At 44.6% G+C, this 25,226-nt stretch overlaps 1 protein-coding gene across 3 annotated transcripts; it reads right to left on the reverse strand.

Annotated features, from left to right (window-relative positions):
* On the reverse strand, nucleotides 1–25,226 carry ZNF346 (zinc finger protein 346; the record flags this gene model as incomplete). Of its 3 annotated transcripts, none has more annotated exons than XM_080908219.1 (7): nucleotides 1–2,527; nucleotides 4,649–4,742; nucleotides 9,539–9,724; nucleotides 15,411–15,555; nucleotides 17,247–17,339; nucleotides 17,890–17,993; nucleotides 25,052–25,226. In XM_080908219.1, the coding sequence occupies 7 exons, from the start codon at nucleotides 25,224–25,226 to the stop codon at nucleotides 2,440–2,442; spliced, it is 885 nt and encodes a 294-aa protein (XP_080764345.1). In that variant the 3' UTR covers nucleotides 1–2,439. The 3 variants fall into 3 exon arrangements, with proteins under 3 accessions (XP_080764345.1, XP_080764344.1, XP_080764346.1); XM_080908218.1 differs by having other exon boundaries at nucleotides 9,539–9,772; XM_080908220.1 differs by lacking the exon at nucleotides 4,649–4,742 and having other exon boundaries at nucleotides 9,539–9,772.

The raw sequence follows: 25,226 nt of genomic DNA on the forward strand, positions 1-25,226 counted from the left end.
TTGTTTTTACAGCAGCTTTATTTGAGATAACCTTAAGGAGAAACAATACAAATGTTCAACAGTACAAAGCTAGGCTGTGACTGGTTCAAATAAAGGACTACTAGATAGTATTAAAAAACTTCTCAGCCAGGTATGGTGGCACACGCCTTTAATTGGAGCATTTGGGAGGGGAGGCAGAGGCAGGTGGATCTGAGTTCAAGGCCTACAGAGTGAGTTCCAGAACAGCCAGGGCTACATACTGAGACCCTGTCCTGAAAAACCAAACCAAACCAAGCAACCAAACACACACAGTAACATAGATGAAAACGCATGTGGTGGTACAAGCCTGTTATCTCAGAACTAGGGAGGTAGAGGTGGGAGGATCAGCAGTTCAAGGATAGCCTCCTAAATGACAAGTTTGAGACTAGCCTGGGTTACATCAAACTAGAAAACAACTTCTGCAAAGCCACACAGACCAGCCGTGTACTTCAGCCCTCTACTCCACACCGTCAGTGCTTGTGTCCTGGACACCCCTACTTGCCCCATGGCTCTTCAAGTGTGTGAACTTCCAAAGGGCAACAGTGAGCTACTTCTAGGGTTTCCATACCTATAGTGTTGGACATGCAGCTTGTAGGGACTCCTGGAGCTTTCTAAACAGGTCTTACAAGATAAGGGCTAATGGCCAGTCAGCCCATTCATGACCATACCCTTCAATTACCTATCTTATAATCTTTACTAATTCTAACACACCAGGCTGCACAGAAGTCTAGGAAGACTGTTGAGATGTCCTACAGTTGGGAAACTGAAAGCGGACAACCTACCCTAGGAGCCAAGAGCAAGTCAGGAGCTGGCTGGGGCAGGTGCCCAGAGCAGCATGCTGCAAGGAACTGGGGCTGATGGTGCTTCGCCTGGTCCATCTGCACCAATTTCTAATGCTCTTTGCCCTATCATTGCCGAGACAAAGAAAAGGCTCTCCCAAGGTCCAGAAGGCCTAGGAGAACTTTGTGGAAACTCCGACAGCTCTTTAAGTGGAGTGGGAAAAGGACAGCTGTCTTTAAGCACTGCCACCTAAACCACTCACATATCCAGAACTTAAGACACAGCATCCTGGACATGAGGTTAGTGGACATCTACCCTGAAGGGATTACCCTGGAGGCAAACAACCTTCCAGACAGCTTTCATACAGGCTTCTCTGTGGAGCCAGAGATAGTAGACCATCTCAAGAATAAATCAGACAGCTGGGGTGATGAACTGGGTTGGGCTTAGGGTGTCAGGGAGACTTTTCCTGGGGAGAAATCATTACTGAGGACACCAAGGGCTGATTGTGTGTGGGGATGCCACAGCAGTATTAACATGGCGAAAATCCCAGGGCTGAGATTGCAGCCTGACTCACAGCAGAAATTCTTTATCTGGACACTTGAATGACCAAAGAACAAGAGTTTAAGTTCTGCCCTATCCCTACATGGTACCCAACTGCATTAACAAGGAAGCCTTTTATGTCTATAAGGAGCTTTAGGGATACTTCCTGGAAGCCCTGCTCCACAGTCATGTGTAAATTCACTAAAGTGGAATCTCAGTTCAGGGTCTGGGGACCTTCTTCTCACTGTAGAACCAGTTCTACATTTTCTTCAGGACCCCCTGAATCCTGAGGATGACAAGGGAGGGATAGCACCACAGCAAACAGGGTGGGACAGCCTACTACACAAGGGATAGCCTACTACACAAGGGCATAGAGCTAATACCAAGTGACCTTTCAGGAGGCTGGCAGGAGGCAATTACCTATCAGGGCACATAATCATGGGACATAGCAGGTGGGATACCTTCTCACATCACCCTGGATTGGAGCACCGCTGAACAAAGGCCCCTTTTGGTGCTTCCCATGATCCCACTGGGCACTCAGGCCTCTATCCAGCTCCTAGCTGCTGCAGATGCCTAGCACCACTTGGAAACTGGAAAGACAGGCAGCAGGGATGGCAGTGCTCTGCCAAGACTGTGTGTTCCAGGAGACTTCAAGGTTGGCAGAATCTATACCAAGCAAGCCTGCACACTTGAGGGACAGGGAATGACATATTAGTTCCAAGTTTCTACACAAAGCTGCCTGGAGCCCAAAGGCAGTACTCTCCCTCATCTACAGAAACTTGCTCCCAACTGACCTTGAGATTAGGAACAGACAGTGGGGTAGGACACACACCCAGAGGAGTGGGGAAGGCTAACCTCTAAACCAGCATCTCAGTCTTCTCAGAGCCCTGTCTTCTGCCATGACCCACAGGGCCATGCTAAAGAGGAGGGGCAGGAGGAGCTGCATCTGGGATCCGTCAGAGACTGTCTGCAGATCTGCAGCCAAGTTGGCCTCATGCCTCCACATTCTTCTGGTATAAGAGAGGAGGAAGGAGCCATGGGCTAAGCAGTCACCTGGACCTGGCTGTGGCTGTCCCACCAAGGCTGGCCAGGCAGACACTGCTAGTCTTCCACTGTGCTGGAGTCCTTTGGAGTGGGTTGTGTTTGCACTGGCATCTGGCTCCCGAGTGTCACCAATGTTTTGGGTGACCTGTAATTTGAAAACACAGACAGGGTAAACATGTGGCATGGCTGTGATGGTACACTCAGAAGCTTGTTTGCTCTAACTGTGGTATGGCTCCCTCCTATGTTGGCACAATAGTGTGGTGGCTGTTCTTTTAATTTACTGAGGCCTGCTGAATACTAGGGCATTATCTCATTTCAACTTCAGGTCAGTTCTGTATGAGACAGTTGTAATTTTACATATGAAGAAGCTGAACTTCAGAAAGCTTAACCTACTAGCTTAAGATATTTCTTTAGAAATTTAGGATCTGCAAAGGAGGGGAAAAAGCCATGATACTTGTATTTGTTTCCCTAAATTTGGCTTGTTTTGCTTAATATAATTATCTTTAAAATAGTTTTTATTGCATTCTCTTTTTTTTTTTTGTTTTATTGGATATTCTCTTTATTCACATTTCTAATGTTATCCCTTCTACCCCATTCACAACACCCTTCCACTCCCCGTGCTTCCACGAAGGTGCTCCATTTCTCAACCACACTCTCCAACCTCAGCACCTTGGTGTTCCTCTACACCGAAAAAACGACCCTTCACTAGACTAAAGGCATCTTCTCCTACTGATGCCAGACACTGCTATCCTCTGCTACATATGCAACTGGAGACATGGGTCTCTCCATGTGTACTCATTGGTTGGTGTTTTAGTCCCTGGGAGCTGTGGTGGAGTTGATCATTTGCTCTTCCTATGGGACTGCAGACCTTTTCAGCTCCTTCATTGGGGTCCCCATGTTCAGTCCTCCTCTGTAACAGTATGGCTCTGGCAGAGCCCCTGAGGAGGCATCCATATCAGGCTCCTGCCAGTAGCACTTCTTGGAATCAGCAATAGTGACTGGGTTTCGTGGCTGCATACCCGATGGATCCCCAGGTGAGGCAGTCTCTGAATGATCTTTCTTCAATCCTTGCTCCTGTTTTTGTCCCTGTATTTATTCCTGTGTTTTGCTCTCTCTTCTAAGACTGGGCCATCTACATTCTGGCCTTCCCTTTTTTTGAGCTTCATAAGGTCTGTGAATTGTTTTCTGGGTATTCCAAGCTTTTTGGGCTACTATCTGTTTATCAGTGAGTGCTAATATGATGATCTTGAGTTATTTACTTTCCATCAAACATAATTTCTTTCCTGTGTGTGTGCGCCTGTGTAGGTCTGAGAATGGCCTTAGGGTATCATTCCTTAGGTATACATATTTCTGAGACAAGGTCTATCTCATTGGTCTAGAACAAGCTAAGTAGGCTGTACTAGCTGGCCAGTGAGTCCAGAGATCTTCAACTCTGCCTTCCCAGTGCAGGGATGGTAAGCATAGCCCGTCACATATGACTTTTTGTTTGTGGTTTTCACTCAGATTTGCAAGTCCTCCAGATTGACCTTGAGTTCCCGATCCTCCTGCCTCAACCTCCCAACTGCTGGGATTATAAGTGTGCACCATGCCTGACTGCTCGGTCCTTGGTTTTTCTGTTTTTTTTTTTTTTTTTTTTTTTTTGGTTGTTGTTTTTTAAGACAGGGTTTCTCTGTGTAGTCCTGGCTGTCCTGAAACTTGATCTGTAGACTTGGCTGACCTTGAACTCAGAGAGCTCAATACTCCATCTCCAGAGTTTTGGGATTAAAGGTGTGCTCCACCACTGCCCCCCCACCTCCAATTCAGTTTTCTGAGACAGGTTCTCATGAACAACATTCTGGCCCCTGTCTACATAGTGAAGGCTGGCCTTGAACTTATGGCTCTTCTGTTTTCACTTGCCAAAGGCTGGAAACGAGGTGCCACCTGGCCCACCTCATTTCTGTATCATTTTGACTATGCAAAGCCTTTTTATGTTTGTTTTTAGACAGGGTCACATGTGACTCAGCCTGGCCTCAGAGCAGTAGGGAAAATCATGCTTCTTTCTTAAGGCTGCTCCAGGAAATCCAGGCACTGTATGAAAGCACAGGAATTCATCTATGCATCTCTCCTAAAGCTTCAGTCAGTGCAAATTTGAGAGGAAGGGCTGATGGGGGACCCAGGAGACACCTTGGTGACTGAAAAGGCTCTTGGACTCAGTCCATCTATGCCGGGAACTACCTGACTCAGAAACCCTGCTGGAGACTCATGAACTTCAAAGGACTTTACTCACTGGTTTTTGTGTTTGAAGCCACTGACGTGAGCTTGGTACTGTTCTATGGAGTTCAGCACTATTTTACATGTCTTGCAGGGATAACCCTTCCCAGCTGAAACACACATCAAAATGAAAAGAGTTAGTCATCCAATAGGAAGGGACCAGAGGAATGCTGCCTGCAACAAGTCCTTCTGAAGACCAAAGGTTTGGGACTGAGAGACCTGGGTGCTCTGGAGGCAAGACTGTGTGACACTGTACCCTGGGGCTGCAACCACCCTATTCTTCCCATATAGTCCCAGTTAGAGGTCCGAGCAAACACCAGAACAACAGAGAATAAGCTCTGAGACAGCTGCACCCGAGTCTGATGAACTGGGATCAGTCCCAGGGCCACAAGGTACAAGGACAGAGCTGACTCTGACATCTACACAGGCACCATGTGTGCCCTGCCTCAACAACATGAATAAATATAATAGTAACAACCACAGAACAGAGATGACCGTGGCTTCAATTCTTCCTTTGCTAAGCGGCTTCCTTAAGGACACCCCATGACTGAGAGATCTCTTGGAAGGTCCACTCTCTTTAGGCTTGCAGTAACACCCTGGCTCAAAACCAGGGTTCCTCCAGGGACATGGCAGCCCCCCACCATCCCCCCATGGCTCTGGTGCCTTTGAGCCATGTGTCACCTTCAGCCTCACAGGTCTGTGGTGACATTACTGGGTACACATTCTCTGAGATTTGAGTTCCTGGTATGTAAAATAGCGTTACTGTTACTATTAGCCTAAATACTAATAGTCTAAAATGATTTTTAAAAAAGCCAGGATTAGGTAAGGTGGCACAAGCCTTTAAACTCAGCATTTGGGAGGTAGAGAAAGGCAGATCTCTATGGATTTGAGGGCAACCTCATCTACAGAGTAGGTTCCAAGACAGAGCTGTGTCCACAAGACCAAACACAACAAATAACAAAACAGAAAAATTTTGGTACTGGGAAGGAGAATTAAAGTGTGCCACAGTGAAATCTACTACTTTGTAGGCAAAATCTTCCCTTTACTTAGAATGAGTCTTATGTAGACCAGGCTGGCCTGCCCTCTGGACATAGCTAAAACTGGCCCCAAACTCTGAACTTCCTGCCTGCACCTTTCAAGCACCAGGATTATGGGCAGTTTGGGGTCCTATGTAATCCAGCTGACCTTGAATGCTCTACGAAGCCAAGGATAACCCAACTCCAGATCTTCCTTCATGCAGCCAAGGCTGACCTTTGATACCTCATCTTCCTCCTCCACTCTTTCAAGTCCTGGGGTTCATAGGAGCGCTACCATGCCTGGCTCAATATGGCTTTATAGCAGTTAAATGCTTCAAGCTTTGCTTTTTTTCCCTTAAGACTGCCTTTGTTGGGCTGGAGGGATAGCTCAGTGATTAAGAGAACCGACTGCTCTTCCAGAGGTCCTGAGTTCAAATCCCAGCAACCACATGATGGCTTACAATCATCTGTAAAGAGATCTGATGCCTTCTTCTGGTGTGTCTGAGGACAGCTACAGTGTGTTCATATGAATAAAATAAATAAACCTAAAAAAAAAATAAAAAAAAGACTGCCTTTGCTATTAGAAGTCACACATGATGCCACATACTGTAGGACATTTCTCTACTTTTACTGTCAATGGCATCAGGATAGGAATTATTCTAAACACACAAACCACTTATAGTATGGGTATTTTAGTACCAATTTTACCAACACAGGATATATCCCTATTTTAGGGATAGTGGTATGTGTTGTTTGTCTTTTGGGAGAGGTCTTGCCATGTAGTCCAGGCTAACCTTCAACAAGAATATAGCCCAGAAAGGCCTTGAAGTTGAGGCAATTCTCCTGCCTCAGTCTGCAATGTGTGTTTGTGCTTGCAGAGACCAGAGGGTTGACATTAGATATCTCCCTCTATAGCTCTCTTTATTCTTTGAGATAGATTCTCTCACTTGAATAAAATGTCTGGCCAGTGAACTCCAGGATGCACCCGTCTCTGCCCCAGAGCACTATGGTATAGATGAGCACCATCAGTCCGCTTTCCTGTGGGGGCTGGAGTCTTCCTGCTTGCAGGCACTGTACCAACTGAGCCATCTTCCCAGGTCCCTTTCAGTCTTTGATCAGTCTTATTGTTTTCACTGAAGAGATCTTTCACTTCCTTAATTCTATTTTCATTTTTATAGCTCTTAGGAGATTGCTTTCTTGATTTATTTCTTAGCCATTGTGTTACTGGTGTGTGAAAACCTGGTTTATGGTATCATGATTCTTGCCTGAATTTGTTTGAGTTCTGAGACTGGGTCTTACAATATAGTTCAGGCTAGCCTTGAATTGTTTCTACAGCACAGGCTGGCCTGGAACTCACCACCACCCTGTCTCAATATCCTAACTGCTGGAATACAGGCAGACACCACCACCGGAGAAAACGAAAAGCCCACCTTCACATTCAACACTACGCTAATACTCATTTAATAACATTTAATAACAACACAGAGGTGAAGTGAGCGGACTGCAGGAAATAGCGTGGGCTTAGGAACCTGAGGACCTGCGAGGGAGGCTGAGCCTCTGTCACAGAGCTCACAGGTAGAGGGCGGAACGGAGAAGCCACTTTGAGTGTTTTTGTTTTTTTTTTCTTGTTTTTTCCCCACTATTTTTCATACTACACATGTTTAAAAAGGTGAGTATATTCTAGTTAAATGTACTGAAGGTATTTTGCATACATATATGCAAACACTGCAGGAGTGATGGGCACTCTGCTGTGGCCTTTGACGCACTGTGCACTTCCAGGGTACCTTCAGGAGAAAAGTAGTGTCCTAGAGGAAGCTAGAAGAATGAGTTAGTGGTCCATTCTGGCTGCTTTAGCCTCAGAAAACACTCTGGTAGAAGGGAGCCAGAGCTTAGACCCAGCTTATGATGCCGCTGTGACTCAGTTTATGCCAAGCATGGCAGCACAGCCCTGCAATTTGAGCAGTTGAAAGTGGATGCAGGGGGCTGGAGAGATGGCTCAGTGGTAAGGAGCACCAACTGTTCTTTCAGAGGTCTTGAGTTTAATTCCCAGTAACCCCATGATGGCTCACAACCATCTGTAATTGGATCTGATGCCCTGTTCTGGTGTGTCTGAAGACAGCGACAGTGTATTCATATAAAATAAATAAATCTTAAAAAAAGAAGAAAAAAAATAAAGTGGATGCAGGAAGGTCAAGACTTTGTTATCCCTGGCTACACAAAAATTTGGGGCCAGCATGTGCTACATGAGACTCTGTATCAGAACACAAAACTAAACAAACCCTAACTCCCAAACCCAAACCAAAGGAACTAAAACAGCCCTACCTGCTAAAGCTTTTAGACTGACATGCTGTAGTCATAGCAAGATTATCTTGCTTTCAAATTTACTTGGTCGCTTACATATGTGCATCTGTATAATATGCCTGATCTTCCAGCCTCCAGCTCCCATGTGCTGTGTTTATAGGTGCGAATCACTGAGCCATGTTTATGTGGTGCTGGTCAGTGAGGCCAATGCTCTGCAAGCAACCAAGCGACATTTCCAGCCCCAAACATCAAGAGAGGTCCCCTAACTGTGAATGCCACTCGTGATGCAGGTGAATACTCTCCTCATTCACCACGACTCCAGGGGCACAGGCAGGTCTCAAATGCTGTGGAGACACCATAAACATGCTCAGACTGTGGTAAGGATGTTGAGGCTTTCGATCTAGCCATTTGAATGTTAACTAGGGAGTCTGGATCAGAGGTGAGGGTTGGGGAGATGGCAAGGCAGTTAAGAGCACTTGCTGTTCTTCCAAAGGACCTGAGCTCAGTTCCCAGCATTTATGTCAGGCGGCTCAACCACCTGTAACTCCAGCTCCAGGGAGTTAACACCTTCGCTTATCCTTGGGCACCTGAACTTATAAACTCCAGATATACAGGATTAAAATTGACTCCCCCCCCCCCCCCTCTGTGTAGCCCTAATAGGTCTGGAACTTGATCAGGAAACCTTGAACTCAAAGATCCACCTGCCACTGTCTCCTGAGTGCTGAGATTAAAAGTATATACCAACACTGCCTGGCTAAAATATACATTAAAAAACAAAACAAAACAAAAATTCCTTCAAACCAGAGATTAAAAACTGGCCCAAAATTTGACTTTAAGAGGGTTTTACTCAGAATTTAAATTTTCTAAAATTTAGTCACACACTCAAAAAAAGGAAAATCAGAGTGGAGACTACAGCTCTGTGTAGACTGTAGCTAGGGGCAGTGTTTGCTTACGATGCACAAGACCCTGTATTTAAAGCCCAGCATTGAAACCACTCTAATAATAATGATAATAAAACCACAAAAAACTCCTACACAAATTTGGGTTTCCATTGTGTTTTTTTTTTTTTTTTTTTTTTTTTGGAGACAGGATCTTTGTATAGAGTACTGGCTGTCTTGGAGCTTGTTATATAGACTAGGCTAGCCTCACACTCACAGGAATCTACCTACCTCTGTCTCCTGAGTACTGAGATTAAAGGCATGTGCCACCATGCTTGCCTTCCATAGTACTTTGAAAACTGAGAGGTAGCAGCAGCAGTGTAGTGTGTAGTAGTATAGAGTGGCTAACCCTCTTTTGTTACCATGCCTTCTCTGGACCGTATCATTCCATCTCTGCTTGTTGTCCTGCATCCTCTCAAGATGGGTTCCCACTATGTGTCCAGGCTGTCCTTGACCTTGTGATACTCCTGCTTCAACCTCCCAAGGGTTGGGATTACAGTGCATACCACCAAGTCTGGCTTGCCTGTCTGCTCTCTGTGCTTGCAAACCCTGCTTTAGAAAAATGTAAGAAACAATACATACATGGGTAGTCCATGGAATTCTAATGCTTAATCCCTGGTCCAACTCTGCATGTGAGCAGAGTCCTCTCACCTGTTAAGTCAGAGACAGCAGGGTCTGCCAGCCGCCCATAGTGTGCCATGAGTTTGAGTTTAGTCTCCTGCTTCCTGTGTTTCTTGCCCATATAATGTTGTTGAGCCATGGCAGGGTCGTTGAACGTTGAATGGCAGAGGCTGCAGAATTTGTCTGGGTCTAGCATTTCTCTATTCTGCTGCAAGGCTAAGGTGGAGGCCACAAGGAAAGGATTTGTAAGGTGTTTCGACAAAGCTGTGGTAAGAGAGTTCAAACAGAAACAATGAAAAAACAAACCAGAAGGTTCCCAGATTTTGAGTACACTTTTAAGTGACAGAAAGGTATTGACTTGTTCCCCAGCATTAGGTACACAAGTCCTAATGTTTGCACACTCTGAACTTGACTATCTAGTTTCCTAATTTCATACTTGCAGTCTCTCTAGCCCTCAGAATTTCTTGGAATTTCAAAGCAAGTAGAATAAGAAGTGAAAATACTTCATTTCCATCTTCAAAATACCTATTACAGAGCTGAAGTAGACATTCAAGCTCTGAGCCTATACAAGGGCAGGCAAGCACATTAGAAATGCTTTTTATTATTTATTTGTTTTTTTTGAGAAAGGGTCTCACAATGTAGCTCTCTGGCTAGTCTAAAATTCAAGTTATAAACCAGGCTTTTATTAAAAGTGTGTGTCACCATACCTGGCAGAGATGCCTGTTAGACCACTAAGTTCTAGGTGATGTGAGGGACAGGAGGACAGCAGTAACAAGTACACATTTTGTATTCAGTTTCCCTTTAGGTTCTCAGGCTAGTCCAATGAAGCAGTAATCATTCTGCTGTATTACAGAGAAGACCAAAGCTTAGACAGTAAAACTGATTTGTTCAAGACCACCAAGTTAGTGAAAGACTTTTAGAATGTGGGACCCCAAGGCTAGCATATGCCAGGCTCAAGAGAGTGGATCTGAAGGCTACCACTGATTCTTTCTTTCACCTTCTGAAAAACACTCTGCTCAGGGGATTCACTTAGTCAAGGGTTGAAAAGTTGGCTCAGTGGTTAAGAACACCTACTGTTCTTCCAGAGGATCTGACTTCAATTCATAGCACTCTTGTCAGATGCCTTTAACTCCATCTAGTACAGGAGAATCCAATTGCTCTGGCTTCTGAAGGCAAATGTACACACACACACACACACACACACACACACACACACTTTACAAATAAAGATGATTCTTTTTTTTTTAAAAGATGAAAGCAGCTAATCAGAGTCTAGTCTGGACATAGGTATGAGCCTCTCAGAGGTCAACATGGGTGCTGAAGTTGAGCGAAGGCCAGAGTGGATCCCACGATAACAAATCCGTGTGCTCACCTGGTATTGACCTAACCATCACCACGGCAGACATGGAGGGCCCAGACCCCTGCTCCCAGCTGTGGAAAGGGGTGCAGGTCAACAGAGCTCACAGAGGAAGCTTTCAGGTCCTTTTCCAGCAAGTCAGACATTCTCTAGTCATATTTTCTCTGGCATTGACTTTGTTTCAGAAAGTGAAGTACATATAAAACAGTTTATGGGAATGTTTAGTTTATGGTATTGAGTTGAAAAAAATAATTATAAAACATTCTTTCCCCTTTTCGGTTTTGTGAGACATGGTTTCCTTGTGTAGCTCTGGCTGTCCTAGCTCTGTAGACCAGACTGGCCTCAAACTTACAGAGCTCTACCTGCCTCTGCCTTCTGAGTGCCAGGAGTAAAGGAGTATGCAATCATATAGCTCTTCTTCTTTTGAATACAGGGTCTCACTATGTACCCTTGGTGACCTAGAACTTGATATGTAGACCAGGCTGGACTTGAACCTGCAGTAATCCTCAACCCTTTGCCTTTGAATGCTGAAATTACAGGTGTGTGCTACCATGTCTAGCTGCACTTACACAAAAACATGCATGACTGCATTGGGGATGCAAAGTCACAGTGTTTTCTGCACTTTCTACTCTTACATACGAATGTAGATATCTGAGAGAAATCTAGAAATAAGTCATTTAGATATAACGTTGCCTTTTGTTTTCGAGACAGAGTCTTGTTTTGCAGCCTAGGCCAGTCTCAAACTCAGTGTACTCCTCATGCCTTAGCTTCCCTATTGAGTGACTATAAGAGGGGCCACTATGTCTGGCTTGTGATGATTATTGTTATTATTACTTTGAGACAGCATATCTATAGATGGCCCAGGCTGGCCTCTAATGCAAGACCCTCGTGCTTTAACTTTAAGAATGCTAAGTCTTATAAAAGTTAAGATCACTCTTTTAAAAATTTTATTACATTCTATCAATTTATTATGTGTGCATGTGGAGTTCAAAGATGACATGCAGGTAGTCTTGTCATGTGATTTATACCATGTGGGTCCAGGGGGAACTCAGGCTGTCAGCAGGCATCTTTACCTGCTGAGCCATTTTGTCGCTTCCCTTTACGTTATTTATTTATTTATTCGAGACAAGGTTTCTCTGTATAACTTTGGCTGTCTTGGAACTAACTCTATAGGCCAGGCTGGACTTGAACTCAGAGACCATGAATGCTAGGATTAATGCATGCCACCACTGCCCAGCATTTTTTTTTTTTTTTAAATCTTTTGGATCATTGTGAAACTTTATTATGTGTATGTTTATCTGAATATATGTTAGTGCCCATAGAGGCCAGAAGGCATCAGACCCCTTGGGGCTGGAGTTACACATGGTTATGAGCCACCCTGTGTACGCTGGGCATCAAACCAGGAGCCAGTGCTCTTAACCACCAAGCTAGCTCTCCAGTCTTCATTTAAAAAACCTTTTTAGCCTATTATTATTATTGTGTATGTTTTTGTGCAATCATAGGTGTGTGTGCACATAGGTGTGCATGCCAGAGTACATGTGTAGAAGTTAGAGGACACCTTTGTGACTCAGTTCTCTCCTCTTATGTGTAAGATGCTCTTCCAGAGGTCCTGAGTTCAATTCCCAGCAACCACATGGTGGCTCACAACCATCTGTAATGGGATCTGATGCTTTTTTCTGAAGCATCTGAAGACAGCCACAGTGTACTCATATACATAAAATAAATAAATTTTTAAAAACCTACTTAAGAAAAAAAGGTTGAATATAATAATATGATCATGTCAGTATTAGAAGGTTTTTGTGTAATCTATATAAATATACTAGCATTTTAAAATATCACCTACACACACACACACACATTTCACACATATGGACATGTATACATGTCAGTATATAACATATGGTTGGCCAAGAACTTGCTTGTAGCTAGGATGCCCTATAAGCAGGAGCCATTGTTGACAATGCTCTCCCTAGAAGTAAGACTTGGGTGGCATATTACCTGCTTCTTTGAATGTTTTGTATGTTGAATTAGAATTATTCACATATGGGCATCATTTTTACAGAAACAGAAATTATGTTCTCTACGTTTACAAACACATATATGGAGTTAACCTGGATAGACAGAAAACAAATCTAATAAAGCAGGTACACACAGTGCACAAGGTTTTAAGAACACAGGACTCGAGAAGGTTAACAGCACTTAACCTGGAATGGTCAAGTGACGGAAGGTCCTTTCATGTCTCTGTATTTTTTCCAGCATGCACGTTTCACTTTTACAGTACACAGATGCTCAGTCTCGGGACTGCAGTTATGGAGCCCGTGGAGTACTATGGACACATCTGACTACAAGACTGTCTGGAAAGTAATAGCAGACTACAGATGGGTGACGCGCTAACTGCAACAGTCTCATGTGCCAAGGGTGAAAGTGAGTATGAAAGACAACTTACTACTTAGAACTGAAGCATTGGGAGGAGGCATGTTCCCCAAAGTATCCCCACTCAGGAAGGTAGTCTGTGACATTACCAAATCAGTTCCTTGGCCTAATGCTTACTTGTCGTAGTGCTATTGTTTACTGGCTCTCACTTTAGACAAGATCAGTCAACATTCATCATCGTCAGCAAGTCACCCAGAATCAAGGTCAATGTCATGCTCTAAATCAATGGTTCTCAACCAGTGGGTCATGACCCCTTTCCCAATCATCTAAGACCATTGGAAAATACAGATATTTACATTATCACTCATAACAGTAGCAAAATTACAGGTATGAAGTAGCAACAAGACTAATTTTACAGTTGGGCTCACCACAACCTGAGGACCTGTTTAATACATAACTGTGATAAAGGGTTGCGGCATCAGAAGGTTGCAAACCACTGCTCTTAGGGTGGCTTCTTGATTAATGATTGCATTTTACGAGGATCCAATGCATTGCCTTTTTAAAAAAAAAGATTTATTTATTTATTATATATGAGTACACTATAGCTGTTTTCAGACACATCAGACAAGGGCATCAGATCCCATTACAGATGGTTGTGAGCCACCATGTGGTTGCTGGGATTTGAACTCAGGACCTCTGGAAGAGCAGTCGGTGCTCTTAACCACTGAGCCATCTCTCCAGCCCCGCACTGGCTTTTTAATGGTGACAATAATGACAACTGTTGTTCAGTGACCATCTGCTATATCCTAGACATTTTTTGAGGGTGGGGGGTGTTTGTCCCTTATCTTTTTGGGTGCCATATAGCCAGACTGGTCTCAAACTGGCAGCCAAAGTGGCACTGAACTTCTGATCTTCCTGCCTCCACTTTCCAAGTGCTGGGATTGGCAGTGTGTGCCACTGTGTGTGGCAGTCATAATTATCTTCACAAGCTCCAAAGCAGACGGCATCGACACTCTTCAAATGCCGAAGGTCAGACACAATAATAAATAAAAGCGCCCGGATGTAATCTGTGCTGCTCTGACTCAAAGTCCATATTCTATTGTTTCATACCACGAATCACTGCACTGGGTATGAAACAAGGGTCCAAGGATGAGTAGATTTTTTTCATCATATCTTCTAAAACACTGTTGTCTGATTTCAATGATGAAATAAAACAAAAGAATCAAAAGTTCTATCCATAGTGTGGTCTTGGTCCAAAACTGAGAATATGTACATGCACATACACACGGGCACATGCACACATGAGTGAAACAGAAATCAAAGGCCTCCCACTCGAGGCTAATTGCAGTTACCCTAGGATAAAAACCTTAGGATTCAGGGTTAACAGGATCTATGTGATGGCTGTGCCAATGTTGAGAGAATAAAGGTAAATGTGAAGAGAGTGCTGGGGAGTGGATTCACAGCAGCTGCAAACAGCTTGCTAGAGTGTCCTGCTTTGAAGGTAAGCCTGCATTTACAACAGGCAGCTTTTGCAGGTCAAAGCGATCAGGGCATAACCTGAGTCCACGAAGATGAGGATTTAGCTGTCAAAGGCAACACTTAGCAGTAGGAGCAGGTGGATGGTAGGAGGAAAGAATTAAGAGGGAGAGGCAAGTGGCAGAATGCTCACAGTATGCAGCAGGCCTTTGGCCTTCCTGAGTTATAATTACTGGCTGGACCAGTAATTATAGGCTAAGAACTAAGACAAGGCTATAGAAAATCTGATAGACCCACACAAAAGGAAGTAAAGTGAACCAAGTCTGAGGCCAAATTTCAGCAAAGCAGGGTCTATTATGGTCATAAGTATTTTAGATAGGCTCTCACACAGCCCAGGTTGGCTCAAACTCCATGTGGTAGCTGCCCCCATTGTGTGAGTGCTGAGATTGATCACATCTGGCATATGCACAGCTGGGATGAGAGGTGGGGAAGCAGTCTCTGTGCACAACAGGGAAGCCCTCCTCCAGCTGACTTACACCCCCAACTCCTACTTGCAGTTTTCAGGACTCTCAAAAGTCTGAAAAATCTGAGCCCCAGCCTGCATTCTGAGGCTCCAGTGAGCATTCTGGAAGCACCTGGCAATGGTGCCCCGAGGACTGGAGGGGTCCCAAAAGCACTACTCAGGAAAACCAGTACCTGCCCCCTTAGTGGACTGCTGCTTCAGCTTTAAGTTCTTTGCGTGGGTCTTCCCCAGGTAGTGCGACTGTGCCACAACAGGGGAGGAAAAGGTCATGTTACAGACGGGGCAGCAGTGGTTCTTGTCTTTGCTTCTGCTGCTTTTCTGGTTGGGAGAGAGAACACAGGTCTGATCATGCCAGTGCCCATCCAGAAAACCTCCAGTGGTTCCCCACTGCCCATTGGTTGGTGGGCACACAAGACCCGCTTCTCATGTTAACTGCAACATAACTGCAACATACCTTTACAGAATCTTCTCCAGCTTCATGTCAGGCTCCACGCATGATTTCCCACTTTATTCTGGTACTTGCTCAATTTGCTTGGGTTATTCCTACTCTCTAGAATGTTCCTCCCTATTCCTGCCTGGCATCTATTAGGTCTGCTATCAGCTATTCAGTGACTTTTATTTTAAAAAACATGACTAAATAATCACCAAGCCCCCTGCTGGCATATCCAGGAAGTTAACCTTGTTCTTCAGCTGTGTTCCCTGAGTGCATCAGACTTCCATTACACCCTTGTCACCTTAAATTGACAGCATTCTGGCCGTGATGCCTTTACGTGAGCTCAAGTACAATGCTGGATGTGGACATTTTGACTTATCTCTGTTTCCTATCCTCGTAACCTGCCGTGTCTGGCATACAGTACATACCCAAGGCTCTAGAACAGTGGGTTCCACTTGTTACTATAGTTATGCTAGAAAGTGTATTTAAATCTTCCTGAGAAAGTCTGTGCTCTGAACAGGTGTTTCTTCAACATTTCTCAGCCTTCACACTGCAGATGGTTTTGGCTTGTGATTCCTAGCTGGTGGTGGGTGCTGTGATCTGACCTGAGCTACTTACTCAGTCACCTAAGAACTGAAGCAGAAAGGTGAAATGATTGTGCCCCTGTGGGTCTACACCACCAAGGGCAACAAGGAGGTGGTTTCTGGAAGGGACAAATAAGGCCCCTTTAAACCACTGGCCACTGTACCAGGGATCAGCAGGCTGGAGAGCAACCTCTTAGTTTCTGACCATTTACTGGGTACTGAAGTTTTACCTCACAACACTAATGAAGCAAGATCCCCTCCATTTTATAAATGAATTTCCAAGAGGTAAGGTGACTTGCTCAAGGTCTCCTATTTATTAAGTTAAGAAGCCTTGCCTACCAACTTCTCACCATGCTATGCAGAACTCCCACACTCTGAAAGACAACACACTCAGGAACTGACAGGTTTCTCTGTAATTCTTACAGCAATTCTGAGATAAAAATAAGTGTTGCTGCATCAAGTCAGAGGAGACCCTTATCTTCTAAATATGTGTTTTTTCTATAGCTTAAGAAAATCAGTGACCCTTTACTTTGTCCACTTCAATAACCCTCAGCGTGGTAAGGGCAGAGACTAACAATGGTTCATTTACTGAACTGTTGCTACACAACAGATTTTGGGTCTGGCACTGTTTTATAAGTCTTTTCTCATCTTAGGGACAATCCTGAAAGGTAGCTAAACTTTTGGTTTTTGAGACAGTCTCTCATGTAGCCCAGGCTGGCTTCAAACTTGCTATGCAGCCAAAGATAACCTCAAACTAGTGATTTTCATGCCTCCACTTCCAAGTGCTTTGGTTACACGTGTACACCACCAAGCTTGGAAGTGTGCTTCTTTTTTTGACAGAGGAAGAAATCAAGGCTTAAGAGTTATAAGACTTGCCCAAGTCAGATAACAACACTGAGGTTTGCAGCCAGGTCAGTCTGAATCCAAGCCCGCACTCACACCACACCAGGCTGCGTGGGAAGCAGGCAGTCTCAGCACGGCAGCTGTGTTACCTGCTCGGAGTCTAGCCTCTTCACGTCCCCCTTTAGTGTCTCCATTCCATGGATGGCTAGGTATCTCTTCACTTTGTTGGCATGTTTTTTGCTCTGCAAGAACCCAGTAAAAAGATCAAAGTAGCCAAACACCATTTCATAGAGAAGACATTCAGGCCATACCAGAGTCTCATCTGATTCATCCTCATAAAAACTTCTGAGAAAGACAAAATGGGGGAAGAAAACTTCATTTATTGAGCTCCTACCATGTACTAGGTCCCTTACATGCTATTATTACATTTAACCTCCAACAATCTATGAAAATACTGTTATTTTATACACAAAGAAACTGAGATCAAACATGGTGAAATTTCTTGCCTAAAATGAGTAACAGAGTTGGCTTCAAACTCAGGTCTACACAAAGCCAAAGGTGGAACCTCCCACTGGATCAAGTTGCACAGGAAGCTCTACATAGAATGATCCTGATATGGAGGGGAGAGATGAGAGTCACAGAAATTAAGCCAATTTCAAGTCCCAAGCAACCATGCACGAAGGAAACATCTGGTGCTGTGCAGAATGAGCTCTCACTGTGCAAGGCAGGAAAATTGAGGGCTTGGCACGGGACCCGGAAGGTAAACGCAAGAGTACAGTAGAAATGGCCTACCTGGTAATGTGCCAGCTTCTGAGACTCAGAAATCAGCATGGCGCAGCAAACTTTACACTCGGTGCTGGTGAAGAGACACTGGTTTTTCTGGATCATGTGCTCCACTATAGAGGGAAAAGAAACCATGCAAGTTGACAGAAGTGATCTCACTAGCACTGTCTGATCTCAAACAGAGGCAACAAGTAATGGAATCCAAACTAACACATATGCACATTGGCCCTTTAGCTCCCTTCATAGTGTGCCGTGACTCACGCTATGCTTGCAAACCTCCTGTAGCATTACTTATTTTATACAGGCCAATGTTTTTACCTAGTCATATTGTTGCCATGTGAGATGAGATTGTCCCATGCTGCTCATGAATTCCTGGCTCAAGCCATCCTTGTGCCTTGGTAGATATGACAATAGCCCATAACATCATGCACCGAAATCTTTTAGAAAGTATACCTAGGGACTCATGAAGCAGTGTTAAAGCAGGATGTAGAGATGTATACCTTTAAAATCAACACTCAAGAGGCAGGTGAATATGAGTTCAAGGCCAGCCTAGTCTACATAGTTAAGTTCCAGGCTGTACAGGGCTATATAGTGAGTTTCTGTCTCAAATAACAATGAGGCTTTCAGTTTTAGATGTTTTTGAATAACTTCATCTTTACTTCTTTCTTCAAATCAAGATGGTTAAACCAGCTGACACCCCTACCTCCCAACACCTAGGACCTTGTGAATGTCGGGTGAGGTTTCTAGCATTCAGCCCAGATCTGAGACAAAAACTTTACTCATCTCTACCCTGTTCCCTGCTCACTACTTAATGCTCTCCTTCTTCTGGGACAGACAGACACAAACTTTGGTGGGGGGCAGAGACAGATAGAGGGAGGGAAGGAAAGAGACACACATACAGACAGATGGAGGAGGGGGAAGGAGTGGGAGAGTTCTGCACTGATTTAGCAGCAGGAAACATCTCACCACGATCTGCGGCTGCAGTCAGCTCTGTGCTGTGGATCAATCAGTGCTAAGAACTCTTGCATGGCTGATATAAAACTTCATTTTTTTTACATTAAACTTTCACATGATTTTGAACCTTTGTTTGGGGGATTTTACTCTGGCCACCGCCATCAGCTGTGAGGGTTCTTTAGTCTGTTGGCTCGTGTCTTAGTCAGGGTTTCTGTTCCTGCTCAAAACATCATGACCAAGAAGCAAGTTGGGGAGAAGAGGGTTTATTCAGCTTACACTTCCATATCGCTGTTCATCACCAAAGAAAGTCAGGACTGGAACCCAAGCAGGTCAGGAAGCAGGAGCTGATGCAGAGGCCATGGAGGAATGATGCTTACTGACTTGCTTCCCTTGGCTTGTTCAGTCTTCTTTCTTACAGAACCCAGGTCTACAAACCCAGAGATGGCACCACGCACAATGGGCTCCCTCCCCACTTGATCACTAGTTGAAATAATGCCTTACAGCTGGATCTCATGGAGGCATTTCCTCAACTGAGGCTCCTTTCTCTGTGATAACTCCAGCTTGTGTTAAGTTGACACAAACCAGCCAGTGTAGCTGGCATGTGCTGATCTTTAGTCTGAAGAGTCTCTCAATCGCCACTGTCAACGAAGGTTTCTGAGCCTGTGAGATGGACATCCTGACTTGTATTCTTCTCTCTTCTGGTCTCTTATTTTATTATTTTTAATTGTGTGTATGTTTATTTGTGAGAATGTTCATCAGTGCAGGTACCCTCAACATTAAGGGCTACATGGTGTGGTTATTGGTAACCAAATTCAGGTCCCTCTGGAAGAGCAAGACAGACTCTGACCTACTGAGCCATCTCTCCATCTCCAAGTGCAACTATTTTGATACAAAATACAAACAAGAGTCTTTTGAAACAAATTAGTCCCTTAAAAAATGAACTGAAGTAGCATACTGAGATAGGGCATGACCATTGTGCACAGTGGCCCAATTGTTAGCTAAGCTATGAGGTCAGCCACATGGAGGAGTGTGACTGAAGAAATGGCTCAGGAAACAAAGGTACTGGCTGCCTAACAGGACTCCAGGGTTTGACTCCTGTAGTCTACCTGACAGAGAAAGAACACTCCTGCAACTGTATCTAACTGCCCTATCAGCCAGGCCAGGCCTACACTCAGTGTGCATTCACAAATAAAACCAAATAGAAAGAATACAGACGACATAGAATACTATACAGCCACGAAGGAGAGTGGACTATGTCATCTGCAGCACAATGAAGAGAACTGCAGGATATTATTTTAAGTGAGAACAGAGAGGCAAAGAAAACAAGCACCCCATGTTCTTTCATATACTAGAGGCTAATTATCCTTTATACTGTTACTAAAACAAACTAAGCCTGTGAGATGGCTCAGTGGGTTGGGGTGCTTACTGCCAGGGCTGATCTGAACTGCTGAGTTTGATCCTTGAGATCCACACAGTAGAGGAAAGAACAGATTACTGCAAATTGTCTTCTAACCTCCAAATGAGTGCTATGACACCCACATGCCTACACATACACATGAATGTCATAAAATAACGACGATAGCCACACATGGTGGTGTATGATTTTAATCCTAACATTCTGTGAGTTTCTATACAGAGAGTTCCAAGTCAGCCAGTGCAACATAGTGAAGTATTGCACCCCCTATCCCAAAAGAAGGTATTTTAACAATCAAGAAACGAAGTCTCTCTTTTTCTCTCTCTGTGCAGTCCAGACCGGCCTTATTCACAGAGATCTGCCTGCCTCTGCCCCCTGAGCGCTGAGCTTAAAGGTGCATGTCACCACCCAGCTGTTTTATGAGTGTATAGTAATGTCATATCTGTAATAACAGGATTTGCACCACAATATAAAATGGCTTATAATTCAGTTATAAAATAGATAACCGAGTGACAGCATGAACAACAACATGGAGAGACTTTACTGAAATATACTATAAAATATACTATAGAAGTGAGCTATAAGACGGTGCTTACTGTCACCAGTATTTAGAAAACAAGAAATCACTATACACTCATAAAACAGCTGGGTGGTGGCATGTACCTTTAATCCCAGCACTCAAGAGGTGGAGGCAGGCAGATCTCTGTGGATGAATCCAGTCTGGACTGCAGAGTTCCAGGACAGCCAGGGCTACATAATATAAAGACACTGTTTCAAAAAACAAAAACAAACAACCCCCAAAACAAACAAACAAACAAACAAAAGCAAGGGCTGGAGAGATGGCTGTTTTGAGTTCAGTTCCCAGCAACCACAATGTGGCTCACGACCATCTTATAATTGGATCTGATGCCCTCTTCTAGTGTGCCTGAGGACAGTGACAGTGTACTCATATAAATAAAGTAAATAAATCTTTAAAATAAAACTTCTGAATTCTTAAAAAAAAAAGCACAAACAAAAGAGGTAAAACAATCAAACAAGGACAGGGTGAACTAAAGAGACAGTGCCATGAAGTCCAGCGAGTCCATTCCTAGGACAAGACCCCTGAGAAATTTAACAATGTCCTCACAAATCCACATAACTGCACAGCAGGATCACTTCTCAGAGGGACAATGAGATGGCTCATCAGTTGTAGGCGCTTGTTCACATGCCTTACAACCCACCAGAGCGAGTCCCCCATCCCCCAAGGAAGAAGAGAACATATTACTGCAAGTGACGGCTACCAAACACCATGGCACGCATGAGCCTCTACACCACATACACGTTAAAGATTTTTCTCACTGGGCATGATACGGTGCACCTTTAGCCCTAGCATTCAGGAGGCTGAGACAGGTGGGTTTGAGGCCAATCTGATCTACATAGTGAGCTCTAGGCCAGCCAAGACAGGAGAGCCCTCTCCAAAAGAACTTCTCAGAAGAGGACCAACCTAGAAACAATCCAGATATTTCAAATTGCAAATGTATAAGCAAATATAACATACTCATACATCAGAGTTCTATTTAGCAATAAACGCACACACACTGACTTGGTTGAGCTCCAAAACAATGCAGATAGAGCTTGACACAAAAGACTGCATAGTCTATGATTCTGTTTGTGTGCCTTGTGCAGGAAGGAAAGAAAAGATGTGGAGACAGAAAACATGTGACCTAGGAAAGTGTGAGTGGAGACTCAATGGGAAGGACCCGAGGTGGGACTACCTGTGACGGAGATGTTCTAAAACTGGACTGTAGACATGTCTACACAACTCTACATTTACTGAGCATCTCTGACTAGGGGCTGGTAAGATGGTTTGCTGGTTAAGTGTGCTTGCCATAAGCCTGAAGGCTACGTTTGGTCCTCAGTGAGAAAGGGGAAAACCAACTCCTGCAAGTTGTTCTCTGACTTCCATACACACATCTTGGTACATGTGTGAGCATGTGGATCACACACTCTCTAAATACACCTAAGAAAAAGTCCAAAAAGTTGGGGCTGCAGAGATGACTAGCCAGTAAGACCAGGTACTGATTGCTTTTCTAGAGGACCTGAGTTCGGTTCACAGCTCCCATGTTGCTTCATAACTGCCTATAACCCCTGTTCCAAGGGATCCAACACATCTGTATATATTCATTTGCAACAGGGACATGAACTGGGTGTTGATTATTATGCTCATAGGTATGTAAGCAGCTGCTGTGTTCTCTGCTTCAGAGTCCAGGGCACACTTCCCGTCTCCAAGGCCACTTCTATTTGCTGTATCCCCAATTCTGAGGCATCGCTATTCCCTCTTCCCTTATATTATATGGTAACTGTGAAGTGGAAACTTAAGGGTTCTTTGGATCAGTTGTGTTGGATGGTGTTTTGCTAGGACGAACACATGAAGGAGTGTTTTCCTGAAGCAAGAACAAGAGGATATTCTGCTAAGGCAAGTACCTGAAAGGGCACATGATCAAGAATTCTTGGCTAATAACAAATATGTATTGGTCACCTTACATTTCGTAGTTGAGCTGTATTTGTCAGGACTCCTGTGGACTCGGGCTGATTGGATGCATGTGCTGAGGCAAGGCACATGGGGGACATGTGATGTCAGTGATGGGGCAAAGTGAGCTAGGTTTGCTTACAGAGCTAGCTGTGCAATGCTTGTGTATCTTGCTTCATTGATCTTCACTTTCCTGAGAGAGGTACAGTCAAGAACCTTTCCTAGTGTTCCCGCTGGTTCCTCCGGCTAAAGCCTGGCTGTCACTGCTATGTCATGCCACTGCTGCTGATTCATGTTTGCTATTACTGAACTGGACTGCTGGTGTGCCCATGCACATATCGTTAGTTAGCTGCCGCCTGCTAACCCATGAACTGAACTGCTCACTTCCATACAGGCAGGAGTTGCTCCAAAGAACCTTCCTAAACAGGGCCACTTCCCCTGTATCCTTTCTTTCCCACTGCCTCTGGTGGGTGGTGGGTTACAAGGGAGGTCAAAGTGTCTAAGAATCATCATTAAAAAAATAAGATTTGAAAAAAAAAATTAAAGTTACAAAATTATTTTGGTGTTTGTCCTCTGGACTGACTGTAAGCCACTCCAGAGTAAGAACAGTATCTCTTCTTCATCCCCAAGGCTCTGAAGTCCAGCTGACCCTGGGAACAGGGCAGACATTAGGGAATGTTAAACTAATGAAAAGAAATTTGGGTTTAGGAGACAACTTTGCACTAACCTTTTTTTTTTTTTTTTTTTTTGAGGCAATAGTCTTATATAGCCCATGCTAGCCTCCAGCTTGTCTTTGTTTTTGTTTCTTCTCCCTGAAACAATTTCTCTGTGTAGCCTTGGCTGTCCTGGACTATGCCTCCCAAACACTGGGATTAAAGGTGTGTGCCAGCACTGCCTGGTTCAAACTCGGGAAATAGCTGAAGCGGGTTTGAATTCCGAATCCTATCTCTACCACCCGAGTCCTGAAAATGACATGTGTGTGCTACCACATCTGGCTCAAAAAATGTTTAAAAGTACAAAAGAAGCAGAGACTCAGAAATGATATATAAATTTATTTAGGAGCCAGACTTTACAGTATTAGATTGGAGATGTACAGTCACACATATCTTGGTGTAGGAGAGATGGCTCAGTGGTTAAGAGCATTTACTGCTTTTATAGAGATCCAGGGTCCATTCCCAACTCCTACACGGTACCTTATAATGGTAACCCTAGTTTTGGGGGATGTGATACCTTCTTGGGTACTTGGCATTCATACATACAAGCAAAACATTCAGCACATAAATTTGTAAACATATCTCCCTTGAATATGGTAAAAAACTCCAATCTTATCCAGGGCAAGCAGTTCACAAACACATCAAACTTCCCAAAATTAGTCTGCTCAGCAAGCAAAATAACCAGCACAGAAACCCACATTTCTTGTACATTTGGGTTAGCAGTAAGTAGCTAGTTCTGGAAAGAGATAGAGGCCACCCTGCATTCCTCTAGCTCCCTTGCTACCCATCCAGTTTTGGGTCAAACAAATCCATCTGGTAAGTTTCTGCCCATAAGTGCACTCCGAGTGAGTACACTGCTCTCCACAACCCTGCATCGCATGTGAGACGAAGCAGTCAGAGGCAAGTTTCTCGGGTTCCTGGGCCTCCTTGGTGGAATAAGCCTTTGGCAACAGACACAGAAATACGGTACTAAAAGAACAGTGGTGCAAGCCAGGAATGCCCACACTACGGAGGCTGAGGCAGGAAGACCCGTGCAAGTTCAAGGCCAGCCAGGTCTACCAAGGAAAAACTATGGCAAGCTAGGACACAGTCGTCAAGCCCAGGAGGAAGCTGGGATTCAGGAAGACCTTCCAAAGTTCACATTTGTCCACTCACTTGAAAGGCTGAGGGCAGGAGGTCTACCACGAGTTAAGCAGTGAGAGGCGTCGCAAAATAAATAAAAATAAAGTAAGTTAAATAAAGCTATTCGGATCTGTCCGAACTGTAGAGCTTTGAGGGAAGAGAAGCAATGTGGAGTTATGGAATTAAGGACAGATAAAAATGGTAGTCAGGCTGGGAAAGTCCCCTCGATCTCCAAGGGGACAAGACCTAGAATTTGGGAGAAACTGTTCTCAAGTGAACGCCCTCGAAAGGAGGACGGAAAATTTCCGCAGGGTAGCTAGTTGCGAGGTCCTGCACCCTTCACGAGAGCGAGCTCGGGGCTCCGGAACGTCGTGCAGAGGCTGGCCGGCGCCAGGGAAGTGACAGGAGGCAGGCCATCCCGCCTCGGTCCAGCCTCGAACCCCGGAGCCCCCGACTCACCTTCCTCTCTCCCAGCCGGCTGCGCATCGGACACAGCTTCCCACAGGCGGCGCGCCCTCTCGTGGTCGAAGTGTAGTCCGTCCGGTTCCCAACCCTCCGGCTCCTCGGAGCTCTTGTACGGTCCGGCTCCTCCAGGGTCCGCAGCCTCCATAGCATCGGGCACAGGACACTCCAT

Source organism: Micromys minutus, assembly GCF_963924665.1.
Source record: "Micromys minutus genome assembly, chromosome: 1".
Lineage (NCBI taxonomy): Eukaryota > Metazoa > Chordata > Mammalia > Rodentia > Muridae > Micromys > Micromys minutus.